This window comes from Callorhinchus milii, unplaced genomic scaffold (assembly GCF_018977255.1).
Source record: "Callorhinchus milii isolate IMCB2004 unplaced genomic scaffold, IMCB_Cmil_1.0 Scaffold8, whole genome shotgun sequence".
In the NCBI taxonomy this organism is placed as follows: Eukaryota; Metazoa; Chordata; class Chondrichthyes; order Chimaeriformes; family Callorhinchidae; genus Callorhinchus; species Callorhinchus milii.
This window is the reverse complement of record NW_024704749.1, coordinates 21,270,175-21,287,169: the sequence shown is the minus strand read 5'-3', so window position 1 is coordinate 21,287,169 and position 16,995 is coordinate 21,270,175. Positions and strand designations below refer to the sequence as shown.

The following is a 16,995-nucleotide window of genomic DNA, read 5'->3' as shown; positions in this document are numbered from 1 at the left end:
GGGAAAATATTGTTTTTAATTATTCACCCCACTTGATGCCAAGTCCATATCTTGTGGTTACTCAGCTAAGCTGCCCTTAGCACAAAGGCACTTTGCCTTTATAACTGTGTTCCCCAGCCACTCGCTTTTGGGTTGAGCCGCCATAGACTGATCCCAACCAATGCAGGTCAAGACAATACAAGACGTGCATTGAAACAGTTTTCCTGCACAGGGCTGTGAAAAGCTATTACTGTCCCAATGATCAATCTGGATTCTGCACAAATGTTTTATTCAGGACTTATAAAAACACACACTGGTGTATATAAAGTGTAAAACCATCTGGAATGTAAACAAAATACTCAGTTTCAACAAGTTGCCGTAGAGAGAACACGGGGGGAAAAAATACTACAACCCAACCGGGTGTGAGGGCAGGTTTAGCTCAGTGGATTTGAAGGGGACCCAGGCACTTAACAGTTATTTATAGGTAACACAGGTGTCACTGCGCAGACAATGCTTTCACTTTACAAAATCTTATTTTGTTTAAAAAGTTATTTTCATCCTCCCAATATTTTTATATAAAAATTATCAAACACACAAGCTGCTTCCAACAATCAGACAAACTAAACTGTGGTGTTGATCGGTAATAATAATAATAGCTTTTGATATAGCATCTTATATCTTCAAGACAGCTCAAAGCGCTTCACAGAATATATTGTGGAGTGACTGTGTATTTTGTGGGTGAAACACGGCAGCCAATTGCTCACAGCATTGAATTGATAATTAACTAAGAACCCCCGTTTTCTTTCACAAACTAGAGCGATAAGATTGTGTGCTGTGACTGGGACCTCTTGTCTCCAGTAACCAGTTTTATAAAAACTAAACCCGATAACCTGTGCCGAGTTTGCTTGGATACCGACAATTAACCCCTCGATTAGGGGAAAGTTAGCCTGGATCTCTCGTGCCCACCCCCCTCCTTCCTTATGGGAAGATAAACGTGTGGGGTGACGGATCAGGTCTGTGATCACCCACCTTAAAACAAGGTACAAAAAGTTGTAACACCTCAAAAATATTCAGGAGAGGAAGAGAATGGGCATCGTCCATTAACACCGAGACAATAAATTAGTGTAGCTTTTTCTCCTCTTCTCCCACTTCAAAAACATATTTGCCACAAATAAAAAAAAGGAACTTCAAAGCAGAATTAAGTATCAATCAGCCACCACACACACACACAAGGATCAACTCCTTTCACGTCAATATTTCAAATCAGGGTCTCAGTTTAAATGATGTAACATTATTTACACTATAAATTTCTTCAGTTACAGGTCTTTTACCCTCTGTGAGGATCGAGGATTCAATTTAAATAATCTCCCCACGACAGACGCAATTTCAAACTCAGCTTAAGTCGCTTTCATTCAAAGTTCTGTGAGGATGCACATCTGGTGTAACAGTTAGCTCCTTCCCCAAACCTGTGAGCAGGTTTTATTTATGGCTTACAATTCAGTTCTGCTAAGTATTTTTAAAAAATTATATAAGTTAAATCATAAGTGAATCCAAGTAAAAATGTTACAATTGATAAACCAAATACCCCCCATCAAATAACAGGACTGTGCAATGTCAAAACAGATTTTGGAATCGAACTTTTAAGAAAAAAACATAAGTAATAGAAAACTCAAGTTTCTCAGAAACTGAACCAGTCCTCAAATGTTTAACTGCCGCCCCTTTTGATTGTACAGTGGGACAGGTCTGATTTCCATTGAGAAGACAAACATGAATCCAAATTTGTACTGGTATTTACAGATTGGTAGGGTGGGGGGAGAAGGGGGTAAAGAGAGCACTGAACATTCCATACCCAGCCTTGTGAGAAAGATGCTGAGAGTGTTCAGATCACAGGCACCGACTGTCTTTGGTCACAATTTAATTTTATATAATATATATTAAAAAAAAGGAGTGAATAAGAAGTCGTCTGTAAGAAATGTCTACTTTCTCAGAAGGAAGCGTGGAATGAGGCAATATGATGCATAATAATGCTAACCATCACACATTCCTGACCAAATCGGGACAGTTTCCATGGCAACACCAAGCCAATGGTCAAAAGGCGCTTACCTCCCGATTCAGAATGTTCCTTATAAAGTCGAGTGGCTGAGGCACCTCATTTCACTCAGGGAAGCCCGACCTTAATCAGTCACCATAACTGAGGCACAAACAGTTTTTTATGAACAACCATTAATTCTCACAAGCTCCCGATGATCGCAGACCGACTTAATCCCGAGGAAGACAGCAATGGCAAACTCCCGGGTGCCGGGAAAGATTTTCTGTCCAGCCGGTGTTTTCTTGAAAGTTGCTGAACTCTTTCTACCCCCATCTTCCAATATTTAGATTCACGTCAGACCGTTGGGTCAATAAAGATGGACTAATTGGTGCTGGAAGACAGTTGGGACAGGACGTTGAAGCTATATACACTTCTGGGCAGTCGGGTTGTCGGCCATTATCTCTGGATCTGCCGCACGAAAGCGTGGACGAGCTGTAGTAGTGGCTCCTGGCCCTCGCTGCCGCTTTTGAGCATGGAGGACACCGACTTAGCCCCAGCCGGGGAACAGGGAGCTCCCCGCCGAGAGTAACGGGAGATACTGGAGAGGAGCGTGCTCTGAAAGCCAGCAATACAAACACAACGTCACACAGAGAGTTAAACGCACTCAGAGGAAGAACCACACTGCTCTTTGTACACGCGAGGTACCAAGATTTCACCACAAATCACTGGTAACAACTATCTAAATCGCGCTCGCCAAACTTCGGGCGATGTCTGAAAAAATGTGTCCTCAACAGACTGTCCCAATGCAACGATTGCAATGTTTAATTCTCTGCCAAAAACTGCAGTTTTTAATATTTAGTTTGTAATTCAGTTTAGTTTATTCTGTGAAGCGCTTTGAGGCATCTCAGAGAGGCGATAAAGCTCCATATCAAATGCAAGGATCGTTATACAGTGCATAAATCCTTTTAAAAGGAAATTAAATAAATGCTTGATGATGAGGAATATTAAAGAAGTTGAAAATAATCATGATCCTTGCAATTGATTATAGGGCCTTATCACATCTTCGAGACGTCTCAAAGCACTTCACAGAAAATACTGTAAAGTGGATTGACTGTGTATTTTGTGGGCAAAATATGGGCAGCCAATTGCGCACAGCAGTGTCCCACAAACAGTCGTGGATTACAAGTTGTTGCTTTTGTTGGGATAGCACTCTCCCATTCTCTGCACAAATAACTCTTAGTCTCACATTCAAAATGAGTTAAAACGGGAAAAAAAATCTTCAGTCAGTCCACTAATAAACTATAGGTGGGCTGGATGATTCCCAGCAATCACGGATGCAAAGCTATGGTCCACACAAAGAAACAACACACGCACACACAGACAGAAGCAACACACACACAGAAACAGCACCCACACACAGAAACAACACACCAAGAAACAAACACCCACACACAGGAGACGTACCAGTTCTGAGCTCAGCTCCTGTTTCATGCGCTGCTTGTCACGTGGGTGAACGCTCGGGTCCTTGAGGTACCGAACCGCTTGTGAGATGAGCACGTACAGGCAGTTCTCCATCGTGAACACCAGCAGCGACCTGTGAATCACAGCCCCAAACTGCTGAAAGCCCTCAATCAATAGAAGAGGGCATTTCGCCCACAAAATACATAGTCAATTAATTCACTTTACAATGTATTCTGTGAAGTGCTTTGCGATATCTCAATGACCTGATAAGGTGCTAAATCAAATGCAAGGATTATTATAATAATAATACATTTGTTTTTAAAAAGAATCAATATTTTCTTTTTTTTAAATGAGAGAATTGAAGAAACAATGGTATAACCAGCACCAACACGATGGGCCGAATGGCCTCCCTCTGTGCTGTATAATTCTATGATTCTATGATAAAGTAGTTCTATGGGCTTAAAATGTAATTTTAAAATATATTTTAACTAATTATTTTTTACATAGTTCAGGATTAATATAGAGGAGTGAAGCTCATCCTGACATGTAACTAGTTTTAACTGCTGTAAACTGACAAATAGCACTCTGGGACACTACCTCGCATGAAGGGCGCTATGTAAATTCAAGTTGTTGTTGTAAAATCATGGATTGTGATCAATAACAAAACATTTTTTTTAATAAATGCGCAAAACCAGTTTGCCAAGTGAGGTAGGAATTTCCCTGGCACTCACTGTCAGGCTTTTGGAGCCACTTATAAAACTCTAAAGTTGCTATTCATTTCACAATGGGACTCTCAGATACTTCAATACAAATTTCAGACCCTCCACATCAGTTTGCTCCAAATCCCAAACTCTTCCACACTATAAACTAAACTAAACTGGCTGCTCATAAAATATTGTCAGGTTTAATATTTATGATCAAAATCCCTCTTATACAAATTAGTACAATTTATAAATTACTAGTACATAAAAGATTAAATATTATTATAAGCTATATAGCAAGCCACAGCACAGCTGCTGACCATTAAACTACCTTCCGTGCATCATAAACCTCTGGCCACTTGACAAATATTTTAAGTTATACCACACGGGTATGAAGTGCAAAAAGAAAGCAACTTTCATCTCTGAGCAGTGCAGTGAGTACTGATGTACAGACAAATTTAATCACAATATTTTACGCAAATCGAAGCAGAAAAATGCATCGGGGACGAGAAATTATTGGTCAGAGATTTCCATTTATCCCACCGACACATGGAAATCCCAGAGAGAGATTGTTAGAATGGAATGCACTCTCTCTCTCTCTCTCTCTCTCTCCCTGGAGGAACGTGAATTCCATTCAAACAATCTATCTCTGGGCTTTCCATATATGTGACAAAAGGTCCATTTCTCTTGGATACGAAACAACACTCATTTTCTGCTGCAGCCCCCGCCCCGCCCCACCCCACCCCACACACACCCCTCTCCTGTTCCAAAAGAGGCAGCTCCCACTGTTGAAGGATTGTGCTTCATTCAGTGTTGTGGTCAGAGTGGGTCCCATAAGGAGCATCTCACCAGCACCACTTTGTGGAGAGCTGGTGTCACCGCAGCCGTTGCATCCCAACATGAAAGTTGAAAAAAAATAAAAATAATAATAACTTGGAAACTCAATCCACCACAGATTGGGGGACGCTGCTGTGCGCAATTGACTGCCACGTCCCGCCTTAAAATATACAGTCAATTCACTTTACAGTATATTCTGTGAAGCGCTTTGAGACTTGATAAGGAATTATATCAAATGCAAAGATTATTTTTATTGTTGTTATAAATATAAAATGCAACTAAGCAGCTCTTGAAACTCACTTCAGTGCCTTGGTTTCTTCTGATGAAGTCAGTGGCCCCACGTTCAATGACAGAGGTTCCTTCTTTTTATCGATCTGCAGAGAAAGTCATTGATACAAAAATAGAAGAACTCTTGTTATAACTTTTCTTCGGTCAGGAATTAACCACAAAATTATGTATTTTATTTCTGTACAAGGCTTTGAATTCAATTAGTTTTTGTGACACCCTGCGGCTGGGTTAAGTCGCTGCAAGCGAGAGGGCCTGGGTTCGACATGATCAGGTGCTATGTCAGGTGATCCTCACACTCGGGTTCAAATCCCTTCATCTCTGGCAACTCCCTACCTCTCCGACCTCCTCACTCCCCAATCCACCACCTAGCGCCTCCGCTCGTCCCTCCACCCTCCCGCCACTACAGCCCGAAACTCTGGAACACTCTCCCTCAATCCCTCCGTCTTGCCCCCTCTCCCTTTTCAAGTCCCAGCTGAAGACCTTCCTCTTCTTCGTGCTTATGGCCACCTCCCCTCTCGGCTCGGAGTCGAGCCTCGCCACTGTTAAGGCTCTGAGGATGCTGCCCTGCGGGGAGGGCGCTATATAACTGCAAGTTGTTGTTGTACATCAAAGAATATTATTATTTATTATTATTTTTCTGTGCTCGCTCTTACCCCTTCCTGCATGTTCAGGGTGACGTTGACAGTTGTGAGCAGAGTCCCGAAGGATGGAGCCATGTCCGAATCAAAGGCTGGAGTCGTGAAACTCAGGACAAAGAGCATATCATACTCTGCCAGGTCCAGCGACTGTGGGAACAGACGAAGAGAGAGAGAGTGACGGAGATGACCAATTATCAAGTGCGCAATTAATTGGCTGCCACACTTGAAGACGTAAGAAGGCACTATATCAAATGTAACATTATTATTATTATTATTATTGGAGCAATGTGGAGCAGTGAAGTCCGAGTCACCAATAAGAGTATTTTGTCTCCATCTTGTTAGCGAGTCCACCACTTCTGCATTTAAATACATTGGTAAGGTAACTCAGACCCGTATTGTTGGCACGCTCGTCTCACAAGCAAGAGGACCTGGGTTCGATTCTCGGGTGGGGCAATACATTAGGCAACTTTCCTTACTCCACACATCTTTGTTGATTTGTTGGGACGTCCTCCTGACGTGAAAGGCGCTTTATAAATGGAATCTTGTTGTTGTTGTTGTTGACCTAACAGTAAGTAGGAACCCGATTGGCGGATCGCTTTCCAGGGGTAACAATCCACCCAAAATATATATATATTATATATAAAAATAAACAAACAAACAAATAAATACATTTGGTCATTCAATCCACCACTGCTGTGCGCAACTGACTGCCGTTTGTCGCCCACAAAACAAGTCAATCCACTTTACACTCTGTGAAGCGCTTTGAGATGTGTCGAAAACGGGATAAGGTACTATATCAAACGCAAGGATTATTATTATATTATTATTATATTATTACCTGGTCCTGCAGTATCTGGCAGACGTCGGGAGTGAAGTTCCTGAGGGCTGCCAGCGTCTTGCTGAGAATGCGGAGCAGACTGGCCTGCACCTTCAGCAGTGCCCGCTGTTCCAGCTCCTCCTTCTCCTGCTCTAAACCCTGCTCCTTGGTTGGAGGCTGAGCAGACTTGGGCTCCTGAGGGAGGACCGTGGTGGGAAGAGTGTCTCCATTCTTCACCTGTGCCAACACAATAACATCAACTTATCCACTTTATATACTGTAAAGTGAATCCTACTCGGCCCTTGGCCTCAGAGCCCTCAGAGCCAGCCGAGCGGAGGCAGCGGGTAGTGGAGTGGACAGAAAGCAGGTTGGAGAGATATGAAGGTGACAGGGTGTGAAGGGATTTGCAGATGAACACAGCAATCAGTACAGCGCTACCAACCCAGCCATTGAAAGTTTTGGTGCCTTTAATATTCATTCAGCAACATTTGAAATAACTAAGATATCGTCATCGCCAGTGAGAAGAGAAGCAGAACTGCACAGACCTGGAGGTAATGCTGCAGCACTTTACGGCTGTGGAGGAGGAATGTGCACGTCTGGCAGAGGTAGCAGAGGTTCACCTGCAACAGTGAGACATGGGTACATATAGTGAGCAGCGAGACACACAGACACACAATTTATCTACCCTCCGCACTGTCTAGAAAATAATTTTAAGTTCCATTTATATTTTAAATAATAAAAAAAAATCCTTGTATCTGATGTAGCGCCTTATCATGTTGTCGAGACGTCTCAAAGCGCTTCACAGGATACACCGTAAAGTGAACTGATCGTATTGAAACGTGTATATAAACGTAAGTAGTCGCTGTGATCTCCGTGACTATCGGGGGGGCCGGGCTTTACCTGCACGTCCCGCAGTAGGTGAGGCAAGTGGAAGCGCCATTCTTTGATGAAGTTGGAGAGCTGGAGAATGAAGCCCACCGTGTGATCAGCCTCCTCCAAGCAAGCCAGGCTCTGTACCTTTCTCACAGCATCCAGGCACTGCAGCAGCAGCAACAACAACAAGAGCTCGCATTTAGTGGGCGAATAAAAAGTCACGATACCATTAAAATGTCTAATTCTTAAAGAAATTATGATTTTTTTAAAGAGAATAGGGTGGCTGAAAAATAAGACTTTTTTGGTCACCCTGTCCAAAGCGCCCCTCACGCAGAGAAATGTCCCACTGCAGCTTTGTGAAGGACCATCTCTTTCCGCGTCCCCATTGAATAAAAACTCTGAGGGTGGATGACTCCCTGAATGGATTTACATCAACATGCTGTCAGAAACCACGAGGAGAGTGAGAGGCCCTGATACACACACCAGCATCTTACACCACCTAGTGGCCTGGACAAACCCCCTGCAGTCTCCCAGCAACCCAGCCTATTCAGGTGTCCTCCCTTCAGTTTTAAAGCTCTCGCATGTGCTGTATCTGTCGTGTTAAAGCTCTTACATACACACACTGTACCTGCAGTATTTAAGCTCTCACGCATACACTCACACGCGCACACATACACTGTACCGGCAGTATTAATGCTCTCTCACACACACAGTACCTTCAGAATCCGCTCCTGATGAACTCCAACAAAGTCCAAAGCCTCCGGCAGGAAGTTGTATCGCAGTGTTTTCAGGAGCCGCTCCATCAGGGACATGGAGAGGCAGTAAACGCCCAGCCAGGACGGGGCGTCCTGTGACTTGCGCGCGGTCCCCAGAGTCTGGATTGCAGCGAGGAGAGAAACGCTAAAATCAGAACCGTCACACACAACACTGTCCAGAGGTTCAGACCACGGTACGGGACCCCTCGCCCCGAAAACCAAACCTCCCCAGGCCTTGCCTTCCACCCCCGGCACTCACCTGAGCAGCCCCATTGGTGCTGAACTGGTAAACGCTCAGTAACTGCAGACAAATACTCTGCAACACGCCCGCTCCTGCCACTGCCCCAGCGCCCTGCGAACACATACCACACACAACAATAATAATCCCTGCATTTGATACAGCGCCTTATCACGTCTTCGAGACGTCTCAAAGCGCTTCACAGGATATACTGTAAAGTGCAGTGACTGAGTATTTTGTGGGGGAGGGAGGGGGGTGGAAATATCGGGAAGGTTGTAGGTCGGGTCCACAAGCGAGGACATCCACATGAACTTGTGCAACCAGAGCAGCTGGTGCCCTCCCTCCCTGTCTCTTCCTAAGCACCAGCTGGCTCAAGGGTGGGGGTGGGGGGCTGAAGAGTAACACAGATTATGAAAAGTCACAGTGAAGCCATCGCTAAGTGTTGGTTGCTGCACATTAAAGCCACTAAATAATAACAACAATAATAATAATCCTTCCATTTGATATAGCGCTTTTCACGTCTTCTAGACGTCTCAAAGGGTAAATAAAATTAAGTAAAAGGGTTTGAGAAGCACTGGCGGACAGTGCTGGAGCTGGGGACGAGCTGTTACCCACCTGCGCAGTTTTGGCCAGCGTGAGCAGTAGGTGTAGGGAGGCCTCAGCAAAGTGTAGGTTCTGCTTGACCCGGAGACTCAGCTCTAAGGTACTGAACATGGTGAGGAGGACAGGAATCTTCCGGGTGATCAGGTACAGCTGGTCGCCTTCCTGGTCCATTTCACACAGCTCCTTGGCCAGGAACAGAGCGAGCACGCACACCTGGGGAGGGAGCACAGAGAGGTGGGTTACAGAACAGCGATACTGATGGCACGCTATGAGGTTTTGGCTGGTTAGACGCCAGCAGTTACCCCCAACGCACACTCTGGGCTCCCCCACCCCCAAGCCTTGGCTCTTGCCAACCTGCGCCTAATACTTTCTGGGATTAGGTAAGCAGGATGCATCCCTCCAGAGAGTGAGAGAGAGCGCGCATCCCATTCCAGCAATCTATCTCTGGGATTTCCACTTGTAGGCGGGATGCATGGAATTCTCAGTTGGGTTTGGCTACTCTTAAACATGGTGCGACTCTTAAACCACATTTGTGTCAAGACATCCAGCTGACCCCAAAAAATTACAGAAGGGTTCGTGCTCTCTGCGAAACATCTCTCAGCGCTTCAAATTACTCTCTGAATTTGCTCCAGGAGCCGAGACACCGATCTAATAATAATAATCCTTGTATTTGATATGATCGACCCCATCTTTGGGTCGTGCCTGAAGACCATACTCTTTGACAGTGCCTACGGTTACCTCCCCCAGCCCCCCGGTTTGGTGTGGTGATTTGCCACTGTCCAGCGCCCTGGAACGCTACCCTGGGTGAGAAGCGCTACATAAATGCAAGTTGTTGTCGTCGTTGTGACATCTCAAAGCGCTTCACAGAATATATTGTCAGGTGAATTGACTGTATATTTTGTGGGCGAAATATACCGAACAATATTATGGTTCTTACCCCATCTTTCTGGTCTCTGTGCTGTGTCCGGGGAGGACAGTCGGTCTCCATACTATCCTTGTCGTCCACCAAGCCGGGGTCTCCTGTGCTCAGCGCCCGGTGTGTCTGGTCCAGGAGCACAATGGCCTCGTCCTGCACCGTCTCACACACAGTGAGGAGCAGCTGGTGGTACTGGGGGCAGTCATTTACTGATCGGTGCAGGTACAACAGGAGACACAGGGAGTGAGTGAGTTGCAGGCAGTTACTCAGCTAAATTAATCCTTGCATTTGATATAGCGCCTTATCACATGGTTGAGATGTCCCAAAGCGCTTCAATGAGTATACTGTAAAGTGTAGTGACTGGTATTTTTTGTGGGTGAAATGCGGCAGCCAATTGGGCATGGCGGTGTCCCACAAACAGTCGTGGACTGAGGGACCACATAATTATTATTTTTTTTTGAAGGTATTATTAACCCCGGAAAAGCGATCCCCCAATTGACTAATCGATATAACAATGGACAAATTGATATGTTTGTGTTCGGCTCAGTAGAGATCCTCTATAAATACACAGTAACGATTATTTGAGAACAAAAACGAAACTTACTTTTGAGAGGCTTGATATGAAGAACAGTAATGATGGACGAGAATATTTTGCCCTTTGTCCCCTCCACAAGGTGCTGGGCAGCCTGTGACAGGCTCTCCAGGATCTGGCCCAGAGGTTCCAAGATATTACACACCTGGACAACAATGCTGAGAAGAGGAAAACACAAACATCAGTTGGAACACTAGATGCTAAGACTCCAGCAGTTATCCCAACGCACAATCTAGGCTCCCCCAAGCCCTGGCTCTTGCCAACCTGTGCCTAATACTCTCCGGAATTAGGTAAGCAGGATGCATCCCTCCAGGGTGGAGAGAGAGAGCACACCACACCATTCCAACAATCTATCTCTGGGATTTTCATGTGTAGGTGGGATGCATGGAATTCTCAGTTTGGTTTGGAGACTCTTAAGCAACGGTGATGGGTTTCCCCCATGCGTCAGACACACGTTTCAAAGCGTTTCACAGGATATACTGTAAACCGGATTGACTGTGAATTTTGTGGGCGAAACGTAGCAACCAACTGCGCACAGCAATGGATTGTGTGATCATTTTGTTTTGTGCAAGAAAGATGATGGTCCGGTCTCCTACCTTTTCCATTTCTTCAGGAGGATGAGCAGCAGTGTGGCCAGCATCGAGCCCACTCGCAGACACGGGATAGAGGACGGCACCAGCAACTGAACACATAAATAATAACAATTAAAATCTCAAACCTTTCAATCGTGTTTTAACACACAGACAGAAGCACTAACTACACACACACTACATACACAATACACACCCAAACTACACACGCGCACACTAAAAACACACTATACACTAAACTAACTACACACACAAAAACTCACCAAAGCTTTGGTCCCTTCCAGAACATCATGGAGCAGTCGCAGACGGAGTGAATCAGTCATGGGCATCACCTCCACCTGGAGAACAACACAACTCAGCAAGAAGCACAAGCAGCAGCCAAAAGGTGCATACAAGCTTATATTCAATCATACAGAGAACCTGCTCCCAACTCCACAGATGTATATATATATATATCTATATAATCTAAAACCTTTGATATAGAACCCTTACGTTGCAACGTCGCAGAAACCTCACCGAAACAATCTGCTGCCCTAGTGACTGTATTCATAGGCGAATGCAACAACCCAATTTGCGTACAGCCACATTCCACAAACAAGCATGAATCAAATGACGCATTTTCTCTTGGGGAATGTCAGTTAGGACACCTGGAGAAACTCCCTTCTCTTTTCGAATCACGGCACAAGTTCTTTTTTAAATATTCAGCAGGCAGGCACCTGACTTAACGTCATCCGAAAGACAGTACCTCTGACAATGCAGCGTTCCCCCCAGCAATGCACTGGAGAGTCACCTCAAGCTTGACCTTAAAGTCCCACGTGGGCTTCAAATCCCCACCTTCTGACTCAGGGGCGAACGCCCTATCGACTGTACAGTGTGTCCAAAGTCCTGTTACTCCCCTTTTGCAGAACACTGATACGAGACTATGGAGGAGCTGAAACAATCTGATAGAGATGCTTTTCGCCTCCTCACTCACTCCATCCATCCATGTTACAGAAGATGGGGCACCGTACACGGCGACAGATCTGCCATGAAAATGATGGCGCTCGCACTCACACACTGATCCTCTGGACAGTCTAAATACAGTTAAACACTTGAACTGAATACAATTAAGTAGGTTTTAAATACAATTATCATCATCCTTCCACACGTTTAAGTGCTTTGTGAGTCGCTGTGTACAAAAAAAACACATGGAGGTAACAGGATTTTGTGGACAGACACCCTGTAGAATGGCAGCCAGGCTCTACGCTTCCACAGCAGGGTCCTTACATAGCTGGTGGCCAGAATGAGAAGCATCCTCCAAGCAGAGATCAGCATCTGGTACTCGACCACTGTAGAGACGCCCTCGCCCTCCACCTCCGCCATGTGTGTCACCAGCGAGCGGATATATTCCGACCAATATTCGTAACGTTTGTTATCGTGGAACCTCTTGAGCGTGTGCTTCAGGGACTGGTCCAGTGAGCCTCTGGAAAGGAACGTCACAAATTAGAGAGTCCGAACTTTGTTCTGCTTGTCGAGGACGGGGGGTGGTGGGGTGTCAACGTTTATTTTATATACACATGGCCCTGATGTAAGGGATCGATTAATTATAATATAATGATAATCCTTACATTTGATATTGCGCCTTATCACGTCTTCGAGACGTCTCAGAGCGCTTCACAGAATGTACTGTAAAGTGAATTGATTGTGCATTTTGTGGGCGGATTAAAGATAAGAGCTCCACAGAATAATTAATGAACTGGTCACTGACTTGTCAGCTAACAGGGCGAAAAAGAGAGAAAAAAAGAGAGAGAGAGTGAAAAAAACACAAGCAGCCAGGAATCTCAACCAACAGCTCACTCCACTGGAGCCTGCAGAGCTGGTGAGTCTTGTAAACTGTCACGAAACACAAAGTATCGGCTGATGAAAGATGCCGTACCTGACAACGTTGTAAATCTCCAAACAGATGATTTTCATGATGAAGGCACAGGTTTCTAGAACACTGGTCTACAAAGAAAAAAATATATAATTTAATCAATTGCTTCATAAAGCTCTGGCAAACAGGACGGAATAATACAGGTGAATCAGAATCCTTACCGAGTTTTTAATTATCATATATTTTTTTAAAAAACAATATAGATAGTGTGCAGCTATGACAGGAGATGTCTTTGATCACATCCGTGAAAGTTTTTATCATCGAGTTGATATGTGTAAACGTCTACATGGCATTGCCACTGTGAAGACTCTGGGACGCTACCCTCGTGAAGGGCGCTATTTAAATGCAAGTTGTTGTTGTTGGCAGTTTGAACATCTCATATAGCCCATAGGAGTAAAGACTTTTGAGTCACCCTGTATAAGAGAGTGTCACAGTTCCAGAAAAGGCTAGAGGCTGGAAAGCAACAAGCGAAGCTGAGTGACATTTCACCACAAAGTTATATTGTTTTGCCCACAAAAACAGTCCCTACACTTTACAGTGTGGCGTCTCAAAGACGTGATTAGGCACTACATCAAATGCGAGGATTATTATTGTTCATTTCTTCATAGGACAGAGAATATCCTTTTCCTTTTAGAAATCACACATTTCTGTGCTGAGTTGGCTCCGAGTTCAAGTCAGGACGACAATAGCACTAATTGGCCTGACACTGCTTGGCCCGGGAGAGGAGAAAGAAAATCTACCCAGGATGTTGCTCCCCATCACTGTTGTTTCAGTGTCCCCTGTCAGAGACCGTATGTGGAATATCCTCCACACTGGAATATCCAGGCGACTTCCAATTATTCCTGTACGAAGAGCAGCCACACTGTTAGGGTCCCAGTGGGACTGACCCCCACTTCATGTGTCAGACAGCACCTTCAGCAGAGTCGAGTGAGTAAAGTCCATACAAACCTCTGTGATATCAGAAGGTACAGGGAGGGTTCCAAACAGTACGGTGGTCAAATTCTCCCAGAAACGGTCCCTGCAAAAATAAACATGTGAAAGTAGTATTCAGTTCCCGGTTTGTGAATACGAGAAGGTGGAATAATCCTTGTATTTGATATAGCGCTTTTCACATCGGGAGGACGTCCCAAAGCGCTTCACAGAACACACTCTGAAGTGAATTGACTGTATATTTGTGGGCGAACGCGGCAGCCAATTGCGCACAGCAATGTCCCACAAACAGTCGTAGATTGAAAATGACCAATTTATTATTGTTTTGGATGTTTGGAGGGATTATTAATGCACAGCCGGTGAAGTTGGGGCCTTTGCTGCCTTTATATGATTCAATGGGCAAGGTGAGTTGAGGGGAGATCAATTAACCAAATTTTCTTAAAAGCGAACGGGTCAATAGAAAGTGGAGTCCTGGAACCGAGTGGTTAGGGTGCTCGCCTCGCAAGCGAGAGACCCAGGTTCGATTCCCTTGCGGGGCGAAACTTTAGTTTCCTCTGTGTACCTAGCAGTAAGTAGGAACCCGTTGTTGGATCGCTTTCCGGGGAGTGATTATCCCTTCAAAAAAAAATGTAGTCACTCAACCCGACGACTGTTTGCGGGACACTGCTGTACGCAATTGGCTGCTGCATTTCGCCCACAAAATACAGTCAAACCATTTTACAATATATTCTGTGAAGTGCTTTAAGACGTCTCAATGACGTGATAAGGCCTGCCCTTCACCGTCCCTGATCCCAAACCCCAGCTTGGGTCGAAATCCTTGACTGTCCAACACCTTGGGATGTCCTCCCGACGTGAAAGGCCATATGTAATTTTGGATTGTAGTGCGCTGTATCAAATGCAAGGATAATTTTTTTTAAAGTAAAAGCAAAAGGCCATACTTGTAGCGAAGGACGGTCATGGCGCTGTCCCTGCGATCCTGCCACAGGGCATGGAGGAAGGCGATGGCAGCGCGGTGTAGGAGTGGCGGACACCAGTACTTCCCCTGCTGCTTGGAGTCGATCAGTTCTAACACCACCTGCAGACAACTCCACTCGCCCAAGATAAACTCCTGCAAAAGAACAACCATTCACCATGTTAAACTCCAGGTTGTGTGTGTGTGTGTTTTTTTTAAAACCAACCAAAAGCTTCATCCACGGACAGGTTCTCACCTTCGAGCCAACCGTGCCATCTTTCACCTCCAGATTAAGGAAGAGCTCAATCAGACCGGGCTGTGTTTCCACAGCAACAGTTAAAAACTCCAGGATCATTACTTTAATCCGCATGTCCTACAACAATAACAACAACAAATTACATTTGTATAAAGCCTTTCACTTTGGGAGGACGTCCCAAGGTGTTGGACAGTCAGGGATTTGGACACCAGCAGAGGTTTGGGATCAGGAGGGGTGGACGGCAGAGAGGGTAGGAGTAGGAGAGTGACCAAAGCTGCGGTCGAAGAGGAGGGTCTTGATATGTGTTTTGAAGGAGGCAAGACAGGGAGCAAGGCAAAGGGACTGTGGAATAGAGATCCAAAGGATGGGGGTAGAGAAGCTGATGGTAGGGCGGGGACGTGGAGCAGGCTGGAGCACATCACGGAGAACATCAGTTAGTAACCATTTATTTCTTTGTCCCTCTGACAACTTCATTTCAATCATTCATTCACAAAACTTGTTTCTACATCCAGTCATAAACTGTCTCACACGTTTTGCTTCAATCATTCTCAGCAGCTGACAACAGGTCACAGCAGGAGAGGATACTGACCTCGGTCTTGCTCTGCAGACGGTTGAGGAAGGCATCGCGGATAGCAGCAGCGTCTCCGCCCAGGCAGGCGTACACCGACATGGGTGCCACCTGCACAAGCACAAGGGAAGGATTTGATGTAGGAGTTCACACCCCCCCGAGGCCACTGATCTCTGCCTCGTCACCCACCACTTCTCCCTCACTGCCTCAGGCTCTCACACTTTGTTACATTTCTTAGCGATCGTTCACAGTGGCTAGTTGGAAAGGAGCTGGGCTACAGTATTCAACATATTCTCCTTAAAGATCTGTCAGGCATGTGTAGTTTCAAAGCAGCACCGTTAAGGGTAAAGTAATTGTTAGGTAAGGGTATCGATGGATATGGAGCAAAGGCGGGTAAATGGAGTTGAGGTACAGATCAGCCATGATCTAATAGAATGGCGGAACAGGTTTGAGGGGCTGAATGGCCTCCTCCTGTTCCTCTGTTTGCCGCCTACCTCTTCAAACGAGTGAGCTCAAACCGGGATTACACGTGCAGGTATTGGCACAAATGAAACTCTGCCTCCCGGTTTAACGCCTACCACACCGTTCTACCAGTCTTCAACACTATTCTTTCTTCAGGATGCCAAACGTACGTGCAACTCTTTCTAAACGGCAAGGTACTGGAGAAAATAAAATCAGCGTTATGCAAATCCCCGGTATCGGGACACAGCCTCGCTAGCTGGGGAATTAAATTACAAACTCACGGTTGCGAGTCTCTTCAGCAGCTGTATCGCCAGACGGGGCAACGCGGGGTCATGTGTGTGGTAGATATACTTGGCTAATACTGCGATCAGGTTGTTGCCGTGGGCACCTGAAATAATAAGACCAGGGTCAAATGAAACCACAAACCTAGAAAAGGTGCAAGTTCATCATAGAATCAGAGGATGCTACAGCACAGAAGGTGACCATTTGCCCATGGTGCCTGTGCCGGCTGTTTGAAAGCGCTACCCAATTAGTCCAACTGCCCCCAAAGCCTTGCAAATTTAATCTTGACAAAGAGAGAGAGACACACACAAGAGAG

The 16,995-nt window shown here is 45.3% G+C and overlaps 1 protein-coding gene across 1 annotated transcript in view; it reads right to left on the bottom strand.

The window, feature by feature from the left end:
• Window positions 1–1,235: 1,235 nt before the first annotated feature.
• Window positions 1,236–16,995, bottom strand: part of nup188 (nucleoporin 188) — a 30,772-nt gene continuing 15,012 nt past the window's right edge. The window contains 21 exon segments of the mRNA XM_042337602.1: window positions 1,236–2,623; window positions 3,473–3,602; window positions 5,308–5,381; window positions 5,949–6,080; window positions 6,772–6,987; window positions 7,296–7,370; window positions 7,651–7,788; window positions 8,340–8,498; window positions 8,638–8,730; window positions 9,232–9,432; window positions 10,157–10,344; window positions 10,740–10,885; window positions 11,324–11,409; window positions 11,581–11,655; window positions 12,584–12,779; window positions 13,233–13,300; window positions 14,178–14,247; window positions 15,098–15,267; window positions 15,368–15,484; window positions 15,957–16,046; window positions 16,679–16,785. Of these exon segments, the coding sequence (XP_042193536.1) occupies window positions 2,465–2,623; window positions 3,473–3,602; window positions 5,308–5,381; window positions 5,949–6,080; window positions 6,772–6,987; window positions 7,296–7,370; window positions 7,651–7,788; window positions 8,340–8,498; window positions 8,638–8,730; window positions 9,232–9,432; window positions 10,157–10,344; window positions 10,740–10,885; window positions 11,324–11,409; window positions 11,581–11,655; window positions 12,584–12,779; window positions 13,233–13,300; window positions 14,178–14,247; window positions 15,098–15,267; window positions 15,368–15,484; window positions 15,957–16,046; window positions 16,679–16,785 (2,690 nt within the window). The 3' untranslated portion in view covers window positions 1,236–2,464.